The 26,143-nt window shown below is 57.6% G+C and overlaps 2 protein-coding genes across 2 annotated transcripts; both read left to right on the forward strand.

The window, feature by feature from the left end:
• The first annotated feature begins 1,563 nt into the window (after positions 1-1,563).
• Positions 1,564-5,777, forward strand: PRDM8 (PR/SET domain 8). Its single transcript, XM_088531540.1, has 4 exons — positions 1,564-1,802; positions 3,419-3,639; positions 3,912-4,143; positions 4,364-5,777. The coding sequence occupies exons 2-4, from the start codon at positions 3,421-3,423 to the stop codon at positions 5,767-5,769; spliced, it is 1,857 nt and encodes a 618-aa protein (XP_088387666.1). The 5' UTR covers positions 1,564-1,802; positions 3,419-3,420; the 3' UTR covers positions 5,770-5,777.
• Positions 5,778-12,711: 6,934 nt separating this feature from the next.
• Positions 12,712-21,376, forward strand: FGF5 (fibroblast growth factor 5). The gene is made up of 3 exons (XM_088531541.1): positions 12,712-13,015; positions 15,102-15,205; positions 21,035-21,376. Exons 1-3 carry the CDS (start codon positions 12,721-12,723, stop codon positions 21,374-21,376), a joined length of 741 nt encoding a protein of 246 aa, XP_088387667.1. The 5' UTR covers positions 12,712-12,720.
• Positions 21,377-26,143: the final 4,767 nt, after the last annotated feature.

Below are 26,143 nucleotides of genomic sequence, written 5' to 3' on the forward strand. Positions count from 1 at the left end.
CTGGCGAGACCGGTCACTCCGCCCCCAACCCCCCGTGGCGGCCGTCCTTAGGGGCTGGCACCGGGTCGGGCCCCCGCGCACCTTTTCTCCGTCTTTTCGCGGGGCGCGGGCAGCCGCTGCCTCCCAGATCCGCGCATTTCCCGTCGCCTGCTCCGCAGCCCGCGCTTCCCGGCGCTCCACACAATGGGGTTCGGCTCGAGCAGGGAGCACAAGTCCGTTTTGGTTTGCTCTTGTTATTCCGCCAATGCAACCCTCGGAAACACCAGCTTAAAGGAAGCAATCTCTGTATATAAAACTGTTGTTCTGCAAGGCTGAGACGACACTCTTGACTGGGATTCACTTTTATGGTGGCATCGGAGGCTGAATAAATGCTCGTAAAAGCCTCGGCGCTCCTGCTTAGTATCGGGGAATTTGGGATCTGATAAAATGTCGAAGCACTTTCTAGATAGTTTATGTACCGTGCTGGCCGTTAAAATTGTTGCGGATAAAAAAAATAATAATAACGTGTAGATTTTCTTTCCCCGTATTAATGACAGTCATTTGGACAATTTATATCACAAAGGAAGAGCTTTAGTATTAAAAAATAAAATAAAATAAAATAAAATGAAAAGAGGAGGAGGGAGGAAGAGGAAATCCACAGGAAGCAGGAATGAAGATCCAAATTTTTACAGACTCCCCTATTTTTGATGTTATGTCAATCTCCCTTTTCGGAGCCGCTGGGTTTTGTTGAATTAATAAGATAAACGTTGAAAGCATATTATGCGCAGTCTTTAATCCAAATGCAAGGGGAAAAAAAATCATAATTATATGGAGGATAAGTGAATGCGGAGGCCAGCCCTCCACTCTCTCGCCGCTTGCGAACGTCGCCTCGGGTCGCCTTTTGTTTAGTTTGGGGAGCTCGGTTCTTTTTTACGTCCCTAGCGCGGTGGGCGCCTGCAGCGCGGGCGGCGAGGGGCCCGGGCAGCGCTCGCCGGGCGCTAAACGCGCGCGGGGCATCGGCGGGCGCTGCCGCCGCGCGGGGCAGCTGCGGGGCCGGGGCCGCCCCGTGGGCCGCGCGGCGCTGTCCGATCAGGACCACGGCGGGCAGCGCGGGGCCGCTCTCCGGCCTGCGCGGGGAGAGCAAGGCGGGTTTGCCGAGCAAGGCGGCCGCTTCACGCCCCTTCGCGAACGCGGCTCTCCCTGCCTCTCTCCGGAGCGGGGCAGGCGGTTTTTACTTGCGCTGCGGCTTACGAGGGTGTGAAGGTCCCGCTGAGGGGAGAGCGCGGTCGCGGCGGGCAGAGCAGCCAAGCGGCCGCCGGGATCCCGGCGCCGGCAGCCGTCGGGCCTTCCCCGGCCGCCGCCACCCGCGCGGAGCTGCCGCCGTGCGGGGCCGGAGCCGCGGCCCCGGCAGCCGCGGGGCGTCAAGGGTCGCGGAGCGGCGACCGGCCTCCCCCCGGCAGGTGCCCTGACGGCGGGGCCAGGTGAGGGCCGGGCGGGCAGGCAGCGAGCGGGCCGCCCCTGAAGGGGTTAAAGGGAGGGGACGTGGGCTGTCACGCGTCATTGGGCAGATTATGTGCGGCGAACAAAAAGTGTGTGTCTGGGTGCCAGTCACTCACTGCATCGGGTCCATCTGCACGAGTCGCGCTCCCCTCGCCGCGCCGCCCGCCTCCCCGGCTCGCCCGCGCCCCGAGCACCCCGGACAGCGGCCGCGCGCCCCGCCGGCCATGGAGCGGCACTGATACAATAGGCGCCGGGGCGAGCGGAGGCAGCAGCCCGGCTCTGTGGCACTTGTCGGGGCGAGGATTATATCCCCACTCTCCCTGGTGAGTACCGCGGGCGGGGCGCCGCGCCGGGCCCCTCCACTCCCCAGCGCCCGGGCGGGCTCCGCGCCGCGCCGGCGGGTGAGCCAGCAGCAGGAAGGGCAGGCGGAGCCGGGAACAAAGCCGGGAGACGGTCGTGCTGCCGCCCCGGGCCAGGCGGCCCTGCCCGGGGGGCGGCCGCCGTCCCCCGGCCCGGCAGCGGCCGCGGCCCCGGCGCCGCTCGGCCCGGACAAAGGGCGGCCGGCGGGGAGGCGCCGGCGGGGCCGGGGGGGTGCGGGGCCGTGCGGGGCCGTGCGAGGCCCGCAGTGGGCGAGAGGAAAGTTTCGCGGGGGGCGCTTGGTGCCGTTGGTTTCGTTTCTTGACATAATCCTTTTGGGGTAGGGGCGCGCTGGGCAGCGCCGTAACGACGGGAGCAGCGGCGCGGCGGGGAAAGCGCCTTCCCCGCCGGCCCCCGGGGCCGGGAGGTTTCGGGAGTCGCGGCCGGCTCCGGCGGGAAGAAGCGCCTGAGGATCCCGGCGACGCATTTGTGTCTTCCGAAACGGTGGTACCGGCGCCCGGCGGGGCCGTGGCTGGTGCGCGTGGCGCCGGCTGCCTCCCTGCACGCCCAGGCAGATATAGATTTATTCGCGAGCAGCCCAAAAATAAATAAATTCGATGGCAGATGGGCTGGGGGGAAGGCGGCATTAAACTAATCGGGTTTGAAACGGAAAGGGCACCCTCAGCCCGGCGCCTTCCTCGGCTTCCCGGAGCGCGGCGGGGGGCGCGCGGCGGCAGCGCCGGGTGTGCGGGCGGGCCGGGGGCGGCGGGCACGGGGCTGGCCCGCCCGCAGCTCCGGCGCTGCCGGCGCCCTTCCCGCCTCGCCTCTGCTGCCTCTCTGCCCGTGTCCAACGCGGTGGCTGCGACTCGCTCTCCTCCATAAATAAGCGTGTCGAGGTAAAAATAATTACCTCTGCTTGCTGCTTTTAATTAAAGTCTCGGAGGGAAAGTGCTGGATTATGGTAATGAGCAGACATACGTTCCCTCTTGTAGACCGAGCGGGAGGTTAGCTGACATGCAGTCACTGACAATGACAAGCCACTTGAAACCCATTCGCTCTGCTCTCCTGTCACGGCGCGGAGAGCTGCCCGGGCTCCTCTCCCGGAGCGGGCCACGGAGCTCCGGGCAGCCCGGGCCCCAGCCCCGCACCTCGGCTCGCGCGGAGGCCCGCGGGCGGCAGCGCTTTTTGTCCACCTCCTGCTGGGCCCGCATCCCTACCATGGGTTTTGCTCCCGCTCCGCCTGCGTGGCCTCGGCTCCCGTAGCGCTCGCAGCCGGGGTCGCTAATAAATAAATCACTGCGACCGCTTCTCCGCACCTCGCCTCCCGGAGCTCCTCGCCTTCTTGATTTTCTTCAAGCCGGGAAAAGTGCTTGCCTGCCTCTGATTTTTTTGTTTGCTTGTTTTCGTATCTTTTTTATATTTTTTTAATAACAACTATTTTTACAAAGATATTTTTGCCCTGTGCTCGGAGGCTCTTGCGGCCTCCGCGGGGCCCCGGCCGCCTCCCGGCGCGGCGCCTCCTTCCCGCGGCGGCGCCGCCGTTATGTAACGTGGCCGCTTTGCCTCCCCTCTCTGCCTGCAGGGATGGAGGACCCCGGCGTCCAGAGGGGGATATGGGATGGAGACGCCAAGACCGTCCAGCAGTGCTTGACTGACATTTTCACCAGCGTTTACACCACCTGCGACATTCCGGAAAATGCCATTTTTGGCCCCTGCGTGCTGAGCCACACGTCTCTGTACGACAGCATCGCCTTCATCGCCCTCAAGTCCACCGACAAGCGCACCGTGCCCTACATATTCCGGGTAAGGTTCCCCGTCGGGGACCGCCCGCCCTCCTGCCCGGCTCCGCGGCGGGGAATCAGCCCCGCGAGGGGACGGGCGCCGCTGGAGCCCGATTCGGGGGCGCCAGCGGGGAAGCGCCGCTGCCACATCCTTTCTGGCGTCTCGGTCTCCCTTCGCCCGACTCTGTTTGTTTATTTGTGTGTGTGTTTGTTTTGTTTTGTTCTGATTGTACGTGATTTATTTTTTTCCTTTTTTTTTGTTTGTTTCTTTTGGGGACTTGGATTTCTTTGCAGGTGGACACGTCGGCGGCGAACGGCTCCTCGGAGGGGCTCATGTGGCTGCGGCTCGTGCAGTCGGCGCGCGAGCGGGAGGAGCAGAACCTGGAGGCCTACATCAAGAGCGGGCAGCTCTTCTACCGCTCGCTGCGGCGCATCGCCAAGGACGAGGAGCTGCTCGTGTGGTACGGCAAGGAGCTCACGGAGCTGCTGCTGCTCAGCCCAGCCCGGACCCCCGCCCGCAGCAACGGTGGGTGCCCCCGCCGGCCGCCCCGTCCTCGCGGCTCCTGGGCAAGGCGGGATGCGCTCGGGGCGCGCGGCGCGGGACCCCGGCGGGGAGGGAAGGAGGCCCTAAGGGGTGCGGGAGGAGGCACGGCGGGGATCCCCGGGTCCCCCCTTTCCTCCGCGGGCCCCGGGGACACGGCTGGGCTGACGGTGCCGCTGTGTGTGTGTGTGTGTGCCCGGCGCAGGCTCGCCGCCCTACGCGTGCCCCGAGTGCAGCCAGCGCTTCCAGTTCGAGCTGCCCTTCGCCGCGCACCTGCGTTTCCGCTGTCCGAAGCGGCTCCACGGCGCTGACACGGGCCCCGCCGCCGAGGCCGCCGGCGGCAAAGAGGGCGCCGCCAAGGAGCAAGAGGCCGGCAAGTACTGCAAGCCCAGCGGGCCGCTCCACCACCACTTCCCCGCCGACAGCAGCGCCGCCGCCACCACCAAGCCCTCCACGGACTTCCACAACCTGGCACGGGAGCTCGAAAACTCCCGCGGCGGCGCCTCGCCGGGGCGGCCGGCGCCCCCCGATGGCAGCGGCGAGGCGGCGGCGGGCAAGGCGAAGCGGCGCTACCCCGAGGAGGAGGAGCGGGTCCCCGGCGGGGCGGCGCGGGGCCGCTTCGCGGCGGAGCGGCCGGGGCTGCCGTCGGCGCCCAAGGAGGAGCTGGTGTGCACGCCGCAGCAGCAGTACCGCGCGGCCGGCTCCTACTGCGGCCTCGAGGAGGGCGGCCGCCTCTTCGCGCCGCCCAGCCCGGAGACGGGCGAGGCGAAGCGCAGCGCCTTCGTGGAGGTGAAGAAAGCGTCGCGCGGGCCCGAACCCGACGGCGCCGCCGAGGACAGCAAGGAGCGCGCCTCGCCCGCCGCGGCTCCGGCGGCGAGCGGCGGCCCCGGCGGCGGCAGCGGCCCCGGCGGCGGCGGCAGCGAGCCGGGGCTGTGTCCCCGCGGCGGCCCCGGCGGCGGGGGCCCGCTGGCCGCGCGCCTGGACGGCGGCAGCCCGGCGCGGGGCAGCGCCTTCACGACGGTGCCGCAGCTGAGCGGCGGCGCCGAGGAGCGCAAGAGCGCCTTCTCGCAGCCCGCGCGCTCCTTCGCGCACGTCCCGCCGCTCGTGCTGGGCCAGAAGCTGGGCGGCCTGGGCGAGCCCTGCCCCGACGGCGCCGCCGCCCCCGGCCGCCTCTACGCCGCGGAGGCGCTGGCCGTGAAGCTGCCGGGCGGCGGCGAGGCGGCGGGCGGCGGCGGCGGCGGCGGCGGGGGGCTGCCCAAGCAGAGCCCCTTCCTCTACGCCACCGCCTTCTGGCCCAAGAGCTCGGCGGCGGCGGCGGTGGCGGCGGCGGCGGCGGGGCCGCTGCAGCTGCAGCTGCCGTCGGCGCTGACGCTGCTGCCGCCGTCCTTCACGTCGCTGTGCCTGCCGGCGCAGAACTGGTGCGCCAAGTGCAACGCCTCCTTCCGCATGACCTCGGACCTCGTGTACCACATGCGCTCGCACCACAAGAAGGAGTACGCCATGGAGCCGCTCGTGAAGCGCCGCCGCGAGGAGAAGCTCAAGTGCCCCATCTGCAACGAGTCCTTCCGCGAGCGCCACCACCTCTCCCGCCACATGACCTCGCACAACTAGCGCGCTCCCCCGCGCCCGGGCCCGGCCCGCCGGCGGCCCCGCTCCCGTCCTGTCGATGCACGCATTTCCACTTTCCGGGGGGCTGGGGAGGGGGACGGGGGGCCAGGCGGGGGTGGGGAGGAACGAAGGAAAACGAAAAACAAAACAGAAAAAAAAGGAAAAAAAAAGCCACTGGGGAAAAAAAAACAGAGAGGAAAAAAAAAAGAAGAAGTAAATCACTTAAAAATACATTTTTTAAAATGTCATATATTGCAACATATTGATGCATTTGTCATACGTTTCTACTTAAATTATTAAGCACTTATGGTTTAGATGTAATAATAATTCTATGTAAGGGTAAATTTTTATTTTAGATATAAAGTTAAAAGCACGGAGGATGCGGCGCGGGCGGCGGCCGCCGCCGCGGAGGTGCCTGCGCCGGCAGCGGCCGCCGAGCCCGTCCGCACCCAGATCCTCTCAGACCCGCGTGTAATTTCGTGCCCGTGAAATGAAGTCTCGATAGTTACGTGTTCCTTTTTTTTTTTTTTCCTTTCTACCCCCCTCCAAAAGATTTATTAAACTTTATAGTTTATCTGGGTATGTTGGATGCTTTGACAATAAATGACTTTATTTTCTTCAAAGCACCTGGACGTTAATCACTACTTTTTGGCGGGGCGGGGGGAAGGCGAAGGGGAGCGGCGGGGAAGCCGGGGCCGGCACCGCGGCGTCCCGGAGCAGAGCTCTCCTCCTTTCTCTTCTCCTGTCCATCTCCCCTCTATTTCTTCCTCTTTTTCTTTCTTTCATTTTTTTCCTGCCTTCCTCTTGTCATTTCTCCATTCCGTCGGTACTTAAAAAGCCTCTCTCACCTTTTCTTTCGTCCCTTTCTTCCTTTTATTCTGCTCCTTTCCCCTTCCTTCCTTCCTTCCTTCCTTCCATGGCTTTTTTTTCTTTTTTTTAATTCTCTTTTTTTCCCCCTTCATTACTTCCTTCATTCTTTCCTATGTCGTTATTTTTTCTTTCATCCCTTTCTCTTTTTCTTCTCCTTTCTTTCTCCTTCCTCTTTCCTTCCCATCTCGTTCTGTTTCCATTTTTCTCTCCTCTCCTCTCCTCTCCTCTCCTCTCCTCTCCTCTCCTCTCCTCTCCTCTCCTCTCCTCTCCTCTCCTCTCCTCTCCTCTCCTCTCCTCTCCTCTCCTCTCCTCTCCTCTCCTCTCCTCTCCTCTCCTCTCCTCTCCTCTCCTCTCCTCTCCTCTCCTCTCCTCTCCTCTCCTTTTCCTTCCCCTCTTTCCCCTCCCTCCCGCAGCCCATCCGCCCGCCCCGCACACGCTCCCACCTCCGCCCGAGCTCCCCGCCCGCCCCGCCGCCGCAGGAGCCCTGCCCGCCGCCCGGTTCCCGGTCCCCGGCTCGCGGCGCGGCGGGAGCCCCGTCCCGCGCTGCTCGGTGCCCATGCGGCGCCGCGGCGGGAACTGCGGCGCTTCTGGAGATCCCGGCGCTGGGTGCCGGCAGGAGCGTCCCGGCTCCCGCTCCCTGCGCCGAGTCTCTCCGAGGGACGAGGCAGAGCTTGAGCTCCCCCATGGGGAGGTTCAGCCAGCGGGCTGAGGGGCAGAGTGGCATTCACACCACAGCAGCCCCTCTGGGCAGGAATCTGCCGGGTGGAGCCATGCCCAAAGCCTGGCACTGCCCGTCTCCTCTCCCCAGGTGCGCCAGAGGGGCTGGGTGGCAGGATGGTGCCTCCGTAGCAGTGGGAAGGAGGGCTCAGCGCTGACCAGGGCAGGGCAGCAAATGGGTCCTGACCTGGACCTGGCCCCGGCTGGCCGTGCGCAGGGCAGCCAGCCGGGTGTGAGGTGCGGGGCCGGCAGGGACAGAGCATGCCAGGCTGGATTAACTCCCCCCTCCGCGTCTGTATGTTTTCCCACCCGGCAAAGAGCTCAGGGATGGGGTCTGGCTCCAGGGCAAGGGGGGATCCTGCTGCCAAAGAGCTGGCTCACGCAGGCTGCATGTCCTGCCTGGGCACTGGGGGAGAGCCGCAGCCCGCGGGCGCTGCGGAAATGCACTCTGTCTCCCAGGCAGCGCACTTCCTGTCAAGCCCACGTATTTTGGGGTGTTTGAATGACGATATGTGCAGTGAAAAGCACTGCCCCAAGCAGTGGCTTGTCTGTGTGCACAAAACACCATCCCGCACGCGCCGAGCTGCAGCTGCGCAAGGGGTGGGTGTTGCAGGCGCAGGTCGTCTCATGAGGTGGGCAGTCGGCAGCAGGTCAGACACCCCCAGCAATGGCCATGCGAGTGCTGCAGCCTCCATCAGCGCTCAGGGATTGCCCGACCTTGGTGCGAGCAGGACCAGGTCTGCAAATGTCTCCTGCTGTAAACTGCGAGGCTTGCCAGGAAGCACCTGGACTTGCTGCTGAGCTTTTACCGCCCTGGGACGTGCTGCAGGCTTTAAAGTGATGACAGTTTGGGCCTCCTTGTCTCCGAGAAGAGCTTGGGCAGATAATCGGTGCTGGCTGTGCACCCACTTCAAACATTCCTCAGCTGGGTCCCTACAAGGAAACTGGCTTCACAGTTTGAGGGTTTTCTTTTTCATTCCACATACCATGTTTTCTATTTTGCTTATTTTATTTTGTTTTGTTTTATATTTTTAGTTAACTTAAAGCACTTCTCCCCAGTTTTTCTTGACTGCTGCTTGGCCTCTCAGTTTAAATTTCGTCTCCAAGCCAAAATCCTCTCTGCTGCACACCCTGAGACCACAGCAGTAAATGCCCAGTGTGTAAGAACGTGTTAAAATGACAAATGACAAAGCTGCCCAATGAAGGCCCTTGAGATGAGAAACACACATGACCCCACTGACAAACTGCTGCTTGCAGAACTGGCCCCAAATCTCCCCCAGGTGTTTCCATGTAATGCTCCAAGTGTGTGCGTTACTTCTTGACAATAGGAAAGAAGCTCCTCTCTTTTGGCCTGATCCCTTGTGAAGGAAAGACCTTCCTGTACCCCGCTAGCGTAGCTGGGGTTCTGGGAGGGACTTTCTGTCTTGCCTGGGTGCTGCGTAAGCAGCCTGTGAGGTCCTGCAGGGACGCGCCAGGCCGCAGGGCCTGCGGGCGCTGGCCAGGCAAACCAAGCGCTGCCACCTAGTGGGGCCCAGCCTGCTCCTTCACGGGCTGCCACATGGCCACCAGAGCCCGGAGCGCGGAGTTTCCATAGGGGTGGCTTAAAATAGGGTTTACTGGAGAAGTCGTGCGGCTCCCTTCTGTGTCAGGGCTGCCCATGGGGTGTCTGGAGCTGCCGCCCGCTCTGTGCCCCTCTTGCAGGAGGCCACACGTGTGAGTGAAAGCGGGTGCTGGTTCTGGCTTTGTGCCGCTGCGCTGATTCTCGTCTCCTGGCCATGCCCGGGGTTCGCAGTGCTGTGGCTGGTGCTGTTGGCCAAGCCATGGCTGACAAGTGTCAGCTGGACGCTGTTGTGCCATTGAACTTGCTGTGTCTGGTGCGGGGGTGAGAAGTGGGGGATAGGGTGCCTCGAACCTTACCTGGGCAAGTGCCGCAGCTCCCCATAGGGACAGGCCTCTGCGCTCTCAGGTGTGCTTGAGTATCACAGCAAATGCTAGACCCTCTGCTTGTGTGTGGCAGCTAAGGCTGGTACCGCTGGTACCATCCGCTTCAGCTGCTCGGGGGTCCCTGGCCCCAGTATTTCTTCTGCTCCCCTCCAGCACATGGCACCGTGCCGCTCTGCTGGGCGTCTCCTGCAGAAGCCAGTGCCCAAAGGCTGCGCGGGCCGAGATGGACGCTGAAACACTGGGTGCTGCTGGGCTTTCCCCGACTCCCGGGCATCCTGGGGCCTTCTGTGCGCATGTGGGAGCCTTGCGGCCTTTTCCTGCTGTCCCCCAGCAGTTTTGACTGGCATAAATACACTCCCAAGCATGCCGCTACTTGGCTAATATGGTAAAAAAACCTCTTGTGGTGCATTAAAACCAAGCAACACGAAAGGCAGGGTGGGCTTCCTCAGCGAGGCCATCTGTTAAAAGGTGGCTGCAGCCGGCGTTGTTTGACTGGAGGCCCTTTATACCCATAAACGTCCGGCGTGCTGCGAACCGGTGCCTTTTTCCTATAAACAGAAGCGGAGCAGCGCGCGCGGCGGCGCGGGCGAGGCGAGGGCTGCAGCTCGGCGCAAAGGCTTTCTGGGCAGCGCTCGCCTGGCTTGTTTCATATCCTGTCGCGTTTTTCATGTATATATGTGTGCGTATATGTTGTGTGTGTATATATATTAAAGGGACAATTAAAATAGCACAGGGCTCGTCTGCCCAGGGCGGTCAGAGCTGCGCAGCAGAGCAGACGGGTGTTCACGAGAGCCCTTCTTGCCTTGGCACAGGACGCTTCTAATGCCAAAGCCACGTTATCCCCCCAGAGAGGTTGCTCTCTAACCAAGCCCTGAAGGACGCGGGTAACATCCCATAGGCGTTAGGTGCTGGAAGCTGCTGGTACCGCTGTAACCGCTGCTGCTGCCAGAGGCAGCCAAACTGCATTCGTCAAGGAAGTTGACAGATAATATATGTGTATGTGTATATACATTATTTAAGCACTGTTCTTTTTTACTGTCTTGCAGTGCATTAGCAGTTGGAATATTTGAAATGAAAGCTGTTGTATGGACTAATAGACCCAAATGAAAATGACTTGATACTACGTGTGCCTCTGAAAGACGCCCTGAGCGCTGACTTCATTACAGTCTCCTTGCAAAATCAATATACGTAGTGCTGCATAGGGGCAATCCTTGCTGCTGGAATAACGTGGATGGCCACCAGGGTGGGCTGTGCTATGAGAGCACAGGGATATGGGTGCAATTTTACCCAAAACCTCGGACACAGTGAAGAGTTTTTTGGGTGCATGGGGGGCTTATTCCCTCTCCTTGAGGCCGAGGGGTGTCCTGCCAGGGGCACCCAGAAGGAAACCTGCTCTTACAGCCTTACAGCCGAGCAGGGCAGTCGGGAAGAGCTCAGCCTGCTCTGGGAATGCGAGCGACTCCACGCGCTTTGTGACGCGACAGCTCTTTATTTATTTATATATTTATTCTGGTTATTAATAGCAAGCGCTCGGGCTGCGGCTGAGGCAGGCTGTGCCCACCGCGCTCACTCCTAATTGTGGGCAAACTGCCTTTTGGCAAAACCGGCCTGCAGCGCGGGTTGGTCTGGGCTCCTGGCGATCTCTGGGCAGCCGTCGGCGCTCCTGCTGGATGTGGCAGCGCCCCGCGTCCCGCCGCGATGCCGCTCTGCAGCGAGTGTTGCATCACCCCTGCTTGCTCATTTTAATGCCCTGTGCTGCCTCTTGGGATGGCTTGGAGGAGCCCAGTGGCGTTTCCCATAATAGGCAAATGCGCAGTTTGGAGCGGGCCAGCTCTGAAAAACTTGGCTGCCGCCGGCTTTCTCCAGAGGGTCGGTGGCTGCCGCATGGAAGGGCTGCTAATCCCCACCTGCGCCCATGTAAACATTTGGACTCATTTTTCAAGGCGCAGCCCATTCTGGCTCCATCCGCTCGGCGCGTGCAGGCCGGGTCGGCCTGTTTGCCCGAAGCCTCCTGCAGCGCGAGAACTGTTTTGCTGGGCAGAGGGCTTCACCCTCCAGGTGTGTCTATTTATATACAAGGCTCTCTATATAGATACCCGTGTATTTATAAGCATGGCTGTGCATGTACCTATGCATATATATGGAAAGTGTGTGTGTATGTGTATATATATACATAATACGTGGTCTCATAAATCTTTCGCAAGTGCAGCAAGGTTTGGGCGAGATCATTTTGATTCACAGCCCAACGTGCCCAGCGCCGCTGGTGGGGGCTCGGGCTGCCCGGGCACCCGCTGCTCGGCGTGTGCCTGACCTCGATCCGCCTGCTAAGGGCAAAGCGGCCTCCGAGGCCCTGACCGCCTTGGTGCGACTTCCTGCTGCTGTCAATCTGCGCCGCCGCAAGACGTGGGGAGCCTTTCCGGCCGGGATTGGCCTTGGTTGAGCTCATGGGAAGGTTTGGTGGAGCAACGAGGCCAACAAATGCGGAGCAGGGATGTGGGCAGGGCAGCGGGTGCAGAGGGGCTCTCCGCGGGCGCCGAGCTGGGTGTCCTCTGGCAGAGAGGTGGGGAGGGAGAGGTGCGAAGGTGCTGCCCCTGGGTGCCACATGGATGTCGGGGGCTGCCTCAAGGTGTTGGCGTTGAGGGAAACGTGGCCAGTACGGTCACCTGTGAGAGGTGCTGCTACATCCCAGCAACAGGAGGGTGTGGGGCTGAGCCTGCCAAGCCTGGGCACCCTGGTGTGCAGTGAGAGGCCACCTCACTTCCCGGGGCTGCCATCGGCCGACCTCCGGCGGTGGCCATTCCCTGTGGGACTTGTAGCCTCGATACAGCGGTGACAGCGGTGTGGGGCTAGGGGTGCTGCCTCCAGCCCCCCGCGAGGGCGGTGGGGTGGCGGGCAGGAGGTCGGGCCGGCCGTGCAGCTGCTGGCTCTCATCTCTCCTGCTCCAGTGCGGCGGCGGCCGCAGCCGGCAGACCATGCAACCCAATCCTTCCCCCATCCATGCGTGTCCGCCGGGGGCTCGGTGGGGCCCCGCTTGTCACACAGGCTGCCTGCTTCAGTGGTGCCCCAGTGGCAGAGGCTTTTGCCTTTGCCTTGCGGGGAGCTGCTGCGTGGCCCCGGCCCCCCGGGGCAGGTGAATTTTCAGGACAGAGGCAGCGGGTGAGCGTTGGGCCCCGGCACGGGGCTCGCTGCCCGGCTCGGGGCTTTGCGGGCAGCGCTGGGCGCTGCGCAGGTGGGCGCCCCCCCTCCCCTCCTTCCTTCCCCCCCCCCAGCCCGCGCTCCGGCCCCGTTATAAATATCCCGGTGGCGGCGCGGGGAGGGGCGTGTGCCCCCCCCCCCACCTCCCCCCGCTTTTCCCTCCCCATCCCCGGTGAAACGCCGCCGGCCGCGGAGCAAGATGCGGCGCGGCGCCCTCCCGCCGGCAGCATGAGCTTGTCCTTCCTCGGCCTCCTCTTCCTCGCCCTCCTCGCCCGTGCCCGGCGGGAGCAGGTGCCCGGCGGGGCGCCGGCGGCCCGCGCCGCCCCCGCGCCTTCCTCCTCCTCCTCCTCCTCCTCGTCGTCTCCCTCCTCCTCGGCGGCGGCGGCGGCGGGGCCGAGCCGCTTCCCGCGGAGCCGCCCGGGGCGCCGCCGCGGCCGCCTCTACTGCCGCGTGGGCATCGGCTTCCACCTGCAGCTGCACCCCGACGGCCGCGTGGACGGCGCCCACCTGGCCGGGCCGCTCAGTAAGTGCCTTCCCCTCGCGTGGGGGCCGAGGGCAGCGTGTCCCGAGTTGGGGTGGGGGGGCGCGTCCCGCGTGGGTCCTCCCTCTGAGCTCTGGCTCTGCCTCCTCGGCACTGCCCTGGCACCGCTCGTGGGTCCCCCACGGATCGGTGCCCCCCACCCTGGCGCGGCGCGGCCCCGCTCCGGGCTGCCTCGGGGAACAGCGTAGGCCCTGCAGCCCCAGGGGAGGTGCCCTGCGGGGTCTTCCCTCCCGGGGGAGCCGGTGGCACGAGGACAGCTCGGGGGCCGATGCCTGGAGGTGCCCAACACCCCCCAGGCTGCAGGGCTGCACGGTGACCAAAAGCGCCCCAGGAGGGTCCCTCTTGCTGCGCTCGTGGCAATGTCCCCAGTAGGGCTGTGAGGAGGGAGCTGTCGGCACTGGAGGGGTTGCCCTGCAGTGGCCGCCCGCCCTCCTAAAGGAAATGGGTGCGGACTAGTACTGAGGTGCAAAGCAGGGCTCTGTGCTGCGCCCAGAGCATCTTAGCCAGCAGGGGGGCAGGAGGATGCTGAGCTGGGCTCTGCCTCCCTTTTCCCCCCATCCTACCTGCATTTAACTTTTCCCTTTGTTCCTTGGCATTCTTATGGCTTGAGCAAAGCATCAGGGTCTGTTGGTTTTAAAAACAGGAGCCAGGCTGCAATTCCCCTGGGGAGGGAGAAGCGGAGGTTGCTTATCGCTGCAGCCGGAGAGGCTGCGGTCTCCTCGCAGAGGGAAGGAGAATGGCTCAAAGATGACCGGGAGAGGCTGGGGCTGGTCCTGCCGTGACCCCCCAAAGCACCGGCCCTTTTGCCTGTCAGTTGTGCTCGGAGAGCGGAGACAAAATCTGACCTGCCGGAAATAATCCGGGTGTTGATCTCATGGAGCTGGTTGCCTTCCCGGTGCGCTCCCCGCGGCACAGAGCGGAGCAAGGGAGCCCTGTCCGGGCGCTTGGGCACGTCGCGCGCTGAAGCGTTGCCAGCCCTGACCTTCCGAAGGGGAAGGGGGAGGAAGCCAGAGCGCCCTTCCGGGAAGGGTACGCGATCTGCCTGCCTCCGGCAGCTTCCTTCCACCTTAAAATACCCATGGGGAGCGGTGATCCGATCCTCCCTCGGCCCCCCGGGACTGCTGCCAAGGCCTCTTGGCACGCCGAGCTGATGGTTGCCACACTGCACGGGTGATCCGCTGCAGCTGGACGCCCATGTCCCTCAGGGGCGCAGCTGGCCCCCACGCTCACCCTCCGTGCCATGAGAAACACTGCCACGTGGCAGGGGCATCCCAGGGCGATGGGTTGAGCGGGAAGTTCTCCTGTGTGGCGGGCACATGTCTGGGGACGGGTATCCCGGGCTGAGGCTGCTGGGGTGGCCGAGCGGCCGTCCCCAGCGGATGGGGCAGAGATGGCAGGGAGCAGCTCCGTCCCGGGGCTCCTGCTGGTGCTGGTGTCTCCCTTATTTCCCCATGGTGCCCTCCCGCTTATGGGGAAAGAGCTCGTGGGGCGTGAGGAGAAGGCCTGGCCTGAGGGAAGAGGTGGTTTTCCCTCAGCGGGGCCGCCGGGCAGCCCGGCGCTGAGGGGCGGCTGCCTGCAGCTTGCCCGGGCGGCGCTGAGGTAACCGGCTGTGCCGTTGGGCTTCCGAGCGGCGCGCGGCACCATCGCTCCCGCGGGAGCGCACGTACGGGAGCGGGAAGGCTGAGGCCTGGTTCGGTAGAGAGGCTGCAGGTCCGAGGTGCTGTATTTTTCGCTTAAATTCCACCCCCCTCATTGCTCCATACCTAAATTTCAGGGAGCAGCTCTGTGCCGGTGGAAAGATGAGAGCTGAGGCGGCCTGGCCAGCCCAAAGGGAGCTGTTTCCCCAGCAGGTGCCTTAGTGCAGCAGCAGCATCCCCATTTCTCTCTGAAAACCCAGCTCCTCAGCGGCTTGGCCGCTGATTGCAGCTGTCACACAGACCCCGGGAGCCACGAAGCAGAGCTTTTGGAGTGCAAATGCAAACATACACGGTGATTTTTCTTTTATTTTTCTTTTTTTGTCGCGCTGTGCAAAGAATTGTGATTTATTTTGGGATTTCTGTCATCCTAGGTATTTTGGAAATATTTGCTGTGTCTCAGGGGATTGTAGGAATACGAGGAGTTTTCAGCAACAAATTTTTAGCGATGTCAAAAAAAGGAAAACTCCATGCAAGTGTAAGTAAAACCCCAATTCTCAGTATGTCTTGTTTATTAAAGGTGTTGCGGCAGCTCCCCATGCCCATAGTAGCTCCAGAGATGTAGGAGACCCCAAGCACTTCAGGCTGCCAAGGTGTCCGGCAAAGACTCCGGCCTTCGCAGCAGTGAGGGGGCCGCTGGATCCAAAAGCTCCCAAGTTATTGCATTTGCGCAGTGCACGTGTGGTTTTGCAGCGAGGTGTTTGCATCAAGAGGCTGCATTCGTTATCTGGAGTTTTAAGGAGTTTTAAGGTTCGTTATAAGGAGTTTTGCAGCAGAATGAATTAAGCTTTTTATTTTTTATCCTTTTTTTTTAATGTCAGATGAATCCTAGGAGTTTATTTCATGTCCTCCTTCAAATTGAAGCTACTGCTTCCTATTTTTTTCTGTTAATCTTGGAGACAATGTAAACATAGATTAAAATAATTGCCGGGCTTACCTAGAGGTCATTCTCTTGAAGTGTGTGAATGCAGCATCCTAAGGAGGACGTTTTTAAGTCAGCCTCTTGTATGACCTGTCATCCGAATTGGTTCCCAGAGTGTTGATTCAGGGCTAGCAGCCTGGACTTTTTTTTTGCTAAGAAAAAGCAAATTCGTACCCCCGTGGTTATGAAATTAGCTTCACTGCTGTGAAGTGACTCTTACCGGTAATTCTACTGTCCGACTCCACAAATTGCCTGAAACAGAGATTTATGAACTCGCTTCTACCTCCCTTGGCTCTTAGTGGAGTGTTACTCCTGAAACCTAATGATGCTTAAAGGGTGAGCATATCCTTGCTTATGTTAGCAAACAGAACAGCAGCAGGATCATAGTCCAGAAGAAAGTAGAAATGGCTGCGAGGAGGCAAAGAAAAGCCAAGAGGGAAGGAGGAGGGACAGCAAATTGGCAAAGCAGAGAGTAGAGGAGCAGGTAAGATAAGGCAAAAAGGTGGGTGGGGTGGGAAGGAAAGGCGGAGAGAGGAACAAGCTTCCTGCGGAGCAGGGGTGCCCGAGGGCACGGGGTGCAGGGCAGGTGCTGAAAGGGCTGGAGCTGTTGGCATTGCATTGGGCTGTTGTGCCATTGCACATCGTCTGCTCTCGGGGGAGTTTTAGGAGGCTGGCGAGGCCGCTCAGGCTCCAGCCTGCTCAGCTGTTGGCTGATGTCGAGTTGGTCCTTCTTGCGCAGCGGTCTGGGCACAGCAGGTCTGCGGGCTGCTCAGCTAAACCCCGGGGAGCGGAGGGGTCTCCTGCCCGACACAGGGTTTTGCCAGAGTCTTCCAAAGAGGGGAAAAAACATTTCAGTTCAACGCCCTGGTTGTCCCTCAGCCACAGCTTCAACAGCAGGAAAGGACGGAGTGGGGGCAAAGCGTCCGTGTATAAATTTGGGGGCTGTGCGGCAAGAGCGCAATCCTCATGTCCCTCCGAGCCCTTCCTCCTTGGTGCCGTACAACGGAGCCGTTATTTGAAGTTTAAGTCTTGATTTATGCCTCAGCTCAGACCCTAATTAAATTAGGGCCTCATCAGGCTGTGGTTAATTGTCGCCCAGCAAAGCCCCGCGTTATAAATGGGCTTCGATTAGGCGGGTCAGACCCCGGGGTTAGGACATGCAATTCCTTGGTCAGTTGAAAGCAGCGAATTTGTCGAAACTTGACCCAAATGTCTAAAGATGGCTGGACTCAATAATGCCGGTAACGCAGACCCAGCATCTGTTGTTCTTTCCTGGCCTGGCAGGATAAAGTTATTTCATGGCCTAATGAGTTTTAAGCAGTACAAAGGGAGTCCTGCGCCTGTCACTCACCGCCGCGCTTTGATATGGAAGTCACTGCAGCGACTTTGTGCTGGACTGTAGATAAAAGTAATTCCTGCAGTTATGTGGGATCCTTTGCGGCCACCTCTCCGGGCTCCGCTTTATCAGAGCTCAGCGCTTCACGCCGGCCCTCACTCTTTTTGATGGCGGCTTAATTAAATTATCAAGTGGTTCATTTTTAGGCGCCGGATTCAGAAATAATATTGCTAGCAATTATCAGTTCCACGCACAGATGGCTCCTTCCTCATTTTTAAATCCTTCGTTGCATGTTTGAACATTATTATCATTAAATGGGCATGAATTGGTTGGCATTGATTTCAGGAGGGGGCTAGCGCGAACCTGAAAGCAGCAGTATTTATCTACAGGGGTCTAAGGCAATTTTCCTTTCTTAAGAGCTGTGCCGAATTAATAATTGCAGACCAAATGCCTTGGCCCTAGCTAGGGCAAATCTCCTTTGCATTTAATTTAAAAAAATTAATCGACTTCAGGATTGCTGTTTTTGTCTGGCTCTGTCTTTGCTGCCCAGTGGCTCTGGAGCTCAAGGCAGCGCATGGTGGCCAGGATGGGTGTGAGGCCACCCAGAAAAGTGGCCTTGCACCACGGAGATGTTGCCAGGGTTTAACTGAAAAGCTTGGACACGCAGGGGGAACTGTCCAAGTGATGATCAACCAGTTGACTGCAAATTCGTGACAGTGCAACAGGTCGAAAATCTGTTTTTCTTCCTGCCTGCCATCTCTTTGCTCACTGGCTTCAAGGATCTTTAAACATCTGCATGGCTAAAACACCTTCTTGGCCAAGTGGCTGTTATTTTTTGAGGAAGACCTAGCTGTCCTTGAGAGGGGTGTTCATGGATGCTAGTTCAGGTCACATCACAGACCCAGAGCCCTGGAGTATTTGCCAAGGGCCCAAGTCCCTTCCTTCTGCAGCGCGCCAGGTCCAAGTCGCCGTCCTCACTCATTGTCTCAGGTGAAGACGGGTGACAGGACGAGGGGCTCGGACCCACATGTGGACCACGTGTGGCAGAGGAACACGATCCTCTCATTGCTGTGGCCCTGGGCTGGTGCGTAGGCACCGACGCAGTTCTGCGCCTTCCCCCAGTGAGTTTGGGCAAGTCCCGTGGATGCTCCGCTGAAGCCCTGTGCCCCAGAAAGTGCCTGCGGGCGCCAACGTCTTGTGAGGGTGCGGAGCTGCATCCTTCCTTGGTCTTTCTTGCCAGCCCCAGCATCAGCAACCTACAGCTGCAGTGCTGGGGGCATGGGCAGGTTTGCAGGTCCCTAAGGCAGTGTGGGGGGCACATGGCAGGAGCTTGTGTGCCACACACTGGAGGTGACCGTTTCCAGCCAAGGGACACCTTCCTGCCATGCTGTTTTTGAGGGAGGGAGCTCCAACTATGTTATCTTCCGAAAGGAGTGTTGCTTTGCTGTCTTCCGCACGTGTGCTGGCGCACAGCCCGGAAAGCTCCGGGACAAAAGCCTCTCATCCCACTCGAGCTTTTTGCTGTGAGAAGAGCCGCATGTTTCTCTGGTAGCCTCCCCCGTTGCTGCCCTGCAGGAAAATGCAGCAGCAGGTGCTGTGGGTGCTTGGCCCAGGAGAACCTCTTGAGGCAGAAGTGCCTGAATCCTGTTGGTTTTGGCCCCTAGGGAGCGTTCCCCAAAGCACAGCTGCAGCACTCATTTTCTCTTGGATGCCCCAAAGCCTGTCCAGATGTCATGAGCTTTTTTTTTTTTTTTTTTTTTGTTGTTGTTGTTGATTTTGTTTTGTCCCGGTTTATATTTTGGTCAGCTTTCTGGCCGCCACCTCCCCCGACGCGGCCACGTCCCCCCCCCGCAACGCGAGGCCGCCCCGGGAGCCTCCATCCAGCTTCCTGAGGAGCAGAGCAGCTGCGAGCTGCCGTCCGCGCCCGGATGTGGCGGAGCAGGCCGGGAGCATCATCTCATATTCACCCCGCTGCCTGCAAAGCCGCTTTGAGCCCCTTTCGGCACCGGGGCGGAGGGCTCTGCCGGCCTGGATTCCCAAGGCAGGGGAGGCAGCTTGACAATCCTCAAACAAAACAAGGCCTGTTCTTGCCATTCACCCAAATCCCCCCAGGAACTGGAGGGCCTGCTTCAGTGCCCTTGCACAAGGTGCTGTCAGTACGGCCCAAGCTCTGCTCCAGGCACTGCTGAGCAGGTGAGGAGCTGGGGGGAGGCAGGGGGTGCTTTGCACTTCCCTGCATCCCCTCCAAGGGCTGCCCCCAAAGCGTAGCTACAGGGTTTCATTTAAAATCCAGCTATATATGTTACAGCCCAGAAAAGTACTTTGTAAGTCAGCATACGATGAGTAACATTAATGATGAGGGTCGGCTATTCCTAAAGCCTCCCCCTTGAGAGGCAACGCTGGGCGATGTGGGGGCTGCCCTGTGCCCCCCTGTCTGAGTGGGGCTGCAGGTTTGGGGCTGCAGAGAGCCACAAGGGTTGATATTGAGGGGGATTCAATAGGTCACGCGTGGGCAAAGAGTCACGCTGGGTTATGAGAGGCCAGGAAAGCTGAAACACACGGTCAGGCTCACATTGCTCCCAAGTAAAGGGCAAAAGGAGACTTAATTCTGAGTGTGACGGGAGAAAAAAATTGTACGGCGAGTCAAGGACACCGTCATTTGAATTGTAGGAATCAACTTCTCTCTAAGTGACGGGGTTAGAAATGATACTAAGCCAAAAGGATACTCTAACTGGTTGTAAAACTGCGGGGTTTTTCTTTGTGGTTTTGCATTGCCTTGGATTTCTAAACTAAAAATCTCAGCACCTGTTTCAAAGTAATACTTGGAATGCTTTACTTGGCAATCAGGCTTGGATGCACCAGATATCATTTTAGAAGATAATGTGACACCAACTCACGTTTTCCTTATCAGATTTAAAAAATGGGCGAGTATTTCAGAGCAGCTGTTGAAGAATGCAGCTAGGTGTCACAGTGCCACGGATAGCTGCAGTTTTATGGCTCTATTTCTGTATTTCTGCCTGCGTGTGAGGGCAGAAATGGGCCCTCAGTGTGCACTGATTTCCTAGGAGGATGTGGAGCAGAAGGTTAGTGTCACCTACCATCTCAGCGAGCCTGGCTCCTTCGCTAGTTGCTGCTCCAACCTCTGAGCTTGGTTTTTCCGAGGGAGCTTGGCACTGTCACGGCGTTTCTCTGGAGTTGTTCCCTCTTCTTATTTTGATGGGTGTGACGTGTGAACGGAGCTGATATGTTACAGAGCTAGACATAATCTACTGCCTGTGCAGGCATCAGCAGTGTGTCTGTTGATCCAGAGCAGTTGACGGCCCCTATGCTGGGTTTGGGTATGCTTCATTCCCTTCTCTTAGAGCCTTTCCCCATGGCAGTCCTGGCCCAGGAACTAAGACAACTGCCCTGTTCATGTGAAGAAGCCTCCTCTGGCTGGAAGTAATTTCTTAAGGTTATCAAGGGATAAGAGACCCCAAGTTATTTAAGGAAAAAAGAAATCCAATACAATCAAAACTATGCTCAGTGAAGCAGGGAAAATCTGCATGCAAATTGCCTTTCCAGGTTATTAAGCGATGATTCAGTGCAAAAGCAGGACACGCGAGGCTAGGAATTCAGATAGAGCGAAGGGTAGGACCTCATATTTCCCAACGAAGCTGCTGGCGGGCAGATAAAGGGCCTTTTCCTGAGTCCTTTCCATAGGAAAGGTGGGCTGACGAGCCGTGTGTGAAGGCTGCCAATCCTGAGGCCGGTGAGGGAGAGGCTCTCGCAGTCCATGGTTCTGAGGAGGCCCAAGGGAGGGGTGCCGATGATGGGCTCTTAAGGACATCTCAGTTGGCAGGTTTTTCCAGATGTGGGGCATCCAGGGGCCTGGGAGGGAGTTTCTGAGCCCCCCTCATTGCTGAAGACCGTTGGGCCATTTGATTTGGGAGCCTTGACCCCAGGCAAGCAGTGGCGGCCCGCCCCGTAGCAGGGGAAAGCCCCAGGGGGTTGGCGCAGCGCCCCGAAGCTTTTCACTAAGCTGCCCTTGTCTGGGTTTGCCTCCCCAGGCCAAGTTCACGGAGGACTGCAAGTTCCGGGAGCGCTTTCAGGAGAACAGCTACAACACGTACGCCTCGGCGGCGCACCGCGGCGCGCGCTCGGGCCGCGAGTGGTACGTGGCCCTCAACAAGCGGGGCAAGGCCAAGCGCGGCTGCAGCCCCCGCGCGAAGCCCCAGCACGTCTCGACGCACTTCCTGCCGCGCTTCCGCCGCGCCGAGCAGCCCGAGCTCGCCTTCACCGTCACCGTTCCCGAGAGGAAGAAGCGGCCGCCGCCGCCGCCAGCAAAAGCCCCGGCGCCGCGCAAGCACTCGGCGCCCGTCAAATACCGCCTCAAGTTCCGCTTTGGGTAGGTGCCCGCATGGGAGCTGCTCCCCCGGGAAAGGGGCCTCTGCCGAGCGCCGCGGGACCCGGAGCCCCGCACGGAGAAGGCCCTCGGCGCGGTTCAGAAGGACGTGCGGAGGCTTTTGGTTTTGCCTTAACTCGCTTTCCTGGGTTCCTGTTTTGGTTTCTCCTCTCCAAAGCGACCGTACCATACCTGTGGAAGCACGGGCTGGGACTGTTTAACTTTTGCTTTCCAAAGAACTGACTTGTGATGTAAAGAAAATATTTTATGAACTTTTGGTGAATTTTGTTGCTGAAAGGAGCAGAAAGATACCTCTATGGCAAACCTATTTTCTTATCTTATTTTAGCTGATGACACTTGTGACAATCATTTTCATACAAGAATTGTGTTCACTGTTGACATATTCCAGGCATTTTTTTTTCCTTCCTTGCATCTACTCTTCTTTGCTGCACTTTTAACTTCTGACCATACCTCAGTCCTGGTAGATTCAGGTTGTTTTAAAAATCTAGTTTCCCTACTCCTACAAATCAACTTCTCCCAGAGCACAATAACAAAACCAAACCCAAAATGTTTGCCTTACAGGTGACATTGGTGGTGCTGAAGGGCATCTAAACCTCTTTGGCAATACTTTTTCCATTTTGATTTTTACTATTTTTCCCAGAGGTTTCAAGTTTGGGGAAAGATTTTTTTTCTAGGCAAGCAACCCTGACCCTCCTCTTGTCTCTCCTACTCTTTCTTGAACAGCTGGAAGACTAAGTCTTACTCTGTCCATCAAAATATCCCTGGGAAGTCTGTGTTTAAAATACCTCTGTCATGACCCTGTAGCATTCCTGCTATTATCGGTCCACAGGGAGGGAGCTGCGCTCCGGGAGGAGCAGGAGGGAGCCGAGGTGCTGTATCGAGTAACAGCCCGCAGGGCTGCAGCCCCCAGCGTAGCTCTGGTCCCTGCACCAGGGAAATAAACGCTCTCCAGGGCTCCCGCTCCACAGGGAAGGCTCCCGCCATTCCGGCAGCCAAGGGCCAGCGCTGCCGCCATCCGCCCTGATCCCGGCTCCCAGCGGAGCGGTGCGGGTTAGCGCGGGGCTCGCTCTCTCCCGGCGTGGGGGCAGCTCTGCGGTGCGTTACTTCTTGTGGTTTACAGGATTTATTTATTTTTTTATTGCATCAGCATTCATGATCCACTTATGGAAAAATAAGTTTTATAGTGAACGTGGCAAGATGGCAATAAACAATGTTGTAGCTACTTGAATCTTGGAAGTTTTTTTTTTTTTTTTCCCACTGAGGCAGTCAAATGGCTTTTACTCTTGACTAGTTTTTCAGGCATGTTGTTGTCGATGAAGTAATTTCGCATATAAAGGTTTGATCAGCATTTAGTTGTGTTGGGTATGTAAAGAAAATAGTAGAGTCGAGCCTCACCAGTTAAGCCTTAACAGAAGTCTAGCCTGGCTTGCAATAGTTGTGTCCATACCGAAATTAGCTGTGCCAGCATTTTAGTTGCAGATCAGCAATAACTAAGGCAGGCAGTGCTGTCTAGCATTGTACCAAAATGTGATAATCCTGCAAATTGTTGTTTCCACTTGAAGCATCTCTTTCACCCATCATCATCCCGAATGGCCTCTGCGCGACTGTACCCATCCCTTTTGGTGGGGAAACTGGGCACACATGGTAACTGCTGCTATTTTTAATAGGGGAAGTAAATGATTTTGTATAAGGGCGTACAATATACGTACTGGAATGGATGGTGATACCGGAATAAAATACAATCATGAATTCATTTTAAAACATGGTTGTGGAATCTCTTGTCGTCTGGCTGCTCTCTTAGGTTTTTTTTCCTGAACGTGAAAGATGAACGTTGCTAAATTAGCCACTACACATGTTTTTGTAAGAGGCTTTGGCAGGCATGATATCGTTGACAGGACGGAGTGAAGCAAAATTAGTGCACATGCTGCCTTTGTATTACATGCTCCACATATTTTGCGCCGAGACAAACCTCCCAATCACTTATCTCGTGCAGTTGTTTGGACTTGATTAACAACAGCAAAGTTAAAGCAGAACAACGGTGCATTATGCACGCCAGTGCCCAGCGATTTCAACTGTGAAAGCCCAACTATAGATTTAAAAAATTCAAATAAGGCTCCTTATCTGCCGTTTCGCAGCCAGGCACAATTAGGTGTAATTAATGCTCAGTGAAGCATAGGGCCACCTAAATTAACTAATTGAAGGAAAACATTTGCAGAAGACGCGCAATACAGTGCCTGCCTCAGCCCTAAGTGGCTGGGGCACGCGGTGCGTGGGGAATTACGCTGGGCGTCTATAACGAGACCTCCCTCGGCAGCGAACGCGCTCGTGAACAAAGAGTTGTTACTTCGCGGGCATCGTTTCCTCTAAGGAAAGGCTAGAGCCCTGTTTGGCTTGCTTTTATAGAACACAGAAAACAATTCTCGCCGGTAAGCAGCCGGCGTTGTGCGGCGTATTCCTTCGCAAAAGCTGCTCTGCGTGTCGGCCGTGGGGCGCGGGCCGGGACAGGCGCCTGCGAGGCGCAGGTGGCCGAGCCGCCCTTGCGCTGGGCTTTGGTGGCAGTGGGGGATTTGCAGGGCTGGACAGTTGCCAGCGTGGGGCTATTGCTGCTCATCTGAGGAGAGGGGCTGGGAGCTGTTGCTCTCCCCCTCCAGAGCTGATACTGGGAAAGATGACTTCTCCACTCTGCAGTATTGAGCGGCCTCATGGCCGTTTGTCCTCTACCTCTGTTGGGTTGGAAAGACTCTGTCTAATGTGCTGCTTGATTTGCCCTTTTGTGGATGGAAGAGCACCTGTGTAGCCATGCAGGCACGCACCCGTACGTCCTGACTTTTCCAGGTGCCTCCCGTACCAGGACAGGAGTTGCGCCTACAACGGCCAAGAGAAAGGCCCTGTCCTGCTCAATACAAGAGGTGCTGTACCCGTATCACCACCCGGCAGCAAGGGAAAGAGCCAGGAGGTCTGTCGCCTTCATTAGCACGCTGCTTTCTTCCCCTCTAACGCAGTCTCTCTTTTGCTTGGCAGTCCCCGTTTTCAAGCCGCCGCCACCACCTGGGCTGCTGCGGAGGAGAGGGCGCCCTGGCCCCCTGCCGCAGTGGTGCCTCTCCGGGGTGAGGTGGCTGCGGCCCCAGCAGCATCTCCAGCCTTTCCTAAAACCATGAGCTCCTCACCCTTTGCCATGGAGCCTCTGCTCTTAATGTGCCTCAGCCCATCCTTCGACTTCTCTCTCCTGGGAGGGAAGCAGTGTTTTTCCCCTCCTGCCCTTGCCAGGTGACAAGCTGATCTATCACGCAGCTAAGGTGTATCAGCCCTTGGAGCAGGTCACTCGGCGCTGCTGAACCTCCACTTGGTGTTGGTTACTTCGGCACTACCGGAATGGTTGCAACACAACTGGGATAGTTAAGAGCTAATGCTGTGACAAGCAGCAGCTTGGTGACAACATGAGAGGAAAGACTAATTCGAATCACTGTAAATCAAGTGGACTTAAAATTCTCTCATGTTGCCATCTGGCTATATTTCACCATCGAAATTAAATGGGTTCGCTTAATGTAAGAAGACTGACAGCACGAAAAAATTGGGTAAGTATCTTGCATTGAATTAAAATTAGTTTCAGAATTCTGATTCAAAGGGGATTACAACAGTCAAGGAAGTAAGGACGAAAGCGTTTTAGTGGCTTGATTATTTTAATGGTTGGAGAAAATGTGAGGAAACCCCTTAAATCCTGAAATGGGAATGAATTTAAGAGGAGACAAAAACATTTGTTTAACTCCTTGGTGGGGGAATTTGTGCCTGTAGATAATTTGAGACATTTTGAAGCAATCAGGTTGACTTTCTCAGTGCACTACATTTCTTGTGTTTCAAAGGTGTGCTCAGTGTCACTTTTATTTAGAGTTTTTCATTACATTTAAACCTTTTGAGCTAATTTTTGTTTGTTTGTCAGCAGAACTGAGGTCATACCGGATTTGCCATTTGCCTTTTGAACACGATGAGAAGCTCAAAACCAGCTAAGAAAATACACATACTCTTTCGTGCCCTTGCTTCAAAGGGGAACCTCTACTGGATTTCAGCAAAGAAGGGTTTTTTTTTTTCAGAGAATGTATGAAATGATGCAATGTTTCTCTTCTTATTTCATGGTTGTTTGCAGAACTTAGGCTTCCAAAATGTTCAGAGTCTTATACTTACGAAATCAACTTTGCAAATGATATCCTTGGTATTTTGACTTAAGGGAGGAAAAATTGCGGTGACAGTCCAGGAAAAGAAAAAAGGCACAGACTCCTGCTTCTTAGTCCAAATACACGAATTATTATGTCAGCCTCTCATATTTCATTTGAAAGGATTTACCATTTGGGCTTCAAACTCAACAGGACTAATTGTTAGAATCTTAAACAGTTTTTTGTACTTATCTTACACAGAAGCTTTTCCTATTGCCATTAAATCTTCCTGTGCAGCGGGGTAAGAACCTGCTGACACTTATTTGATTAACATTGTATGAAAATTAAATAGTGGGTGCTGCATAAGTTAGTAAGAAGTCTAGGTGCCTATTATTTTTTAGGACATAAAAATCCATTATTTTGAAGGTAAAGACAGGGTAACCACTTGCAGGAATAAGAAGATTTGGTAAACTTTTGGCCAGAAACTAGGACGGGAACTCTGGCTGCCAGGCCGCAGTGTGGACCCTAGCTGCGACTCGAGGGTTGCTCTGCTGAGTAAAGGAGGGCTCTTCAGACTCTCCTGCCCTGCAGAGATGTTGGTGTTG

The sequence above is a fragment of the Tinamus guttatus genome, unplaced genomic scaffold, assembly GCF_059628265.1.
Source record: "Tinamus guttatus ecotype Peru unplaced genomic scaffold, ASM5962826v1 Tinamus_guttatus_pri_ptg000423l, whole genome shotgun sequence".
In the NCBI taxonomy this organism is placed as follows: domain Eukaryota; kingdom Metazoa; phylum Chordata; class Aves; order Tinamiformes; family Tinamidae; genus Tinamus; species Tinamus guttatus.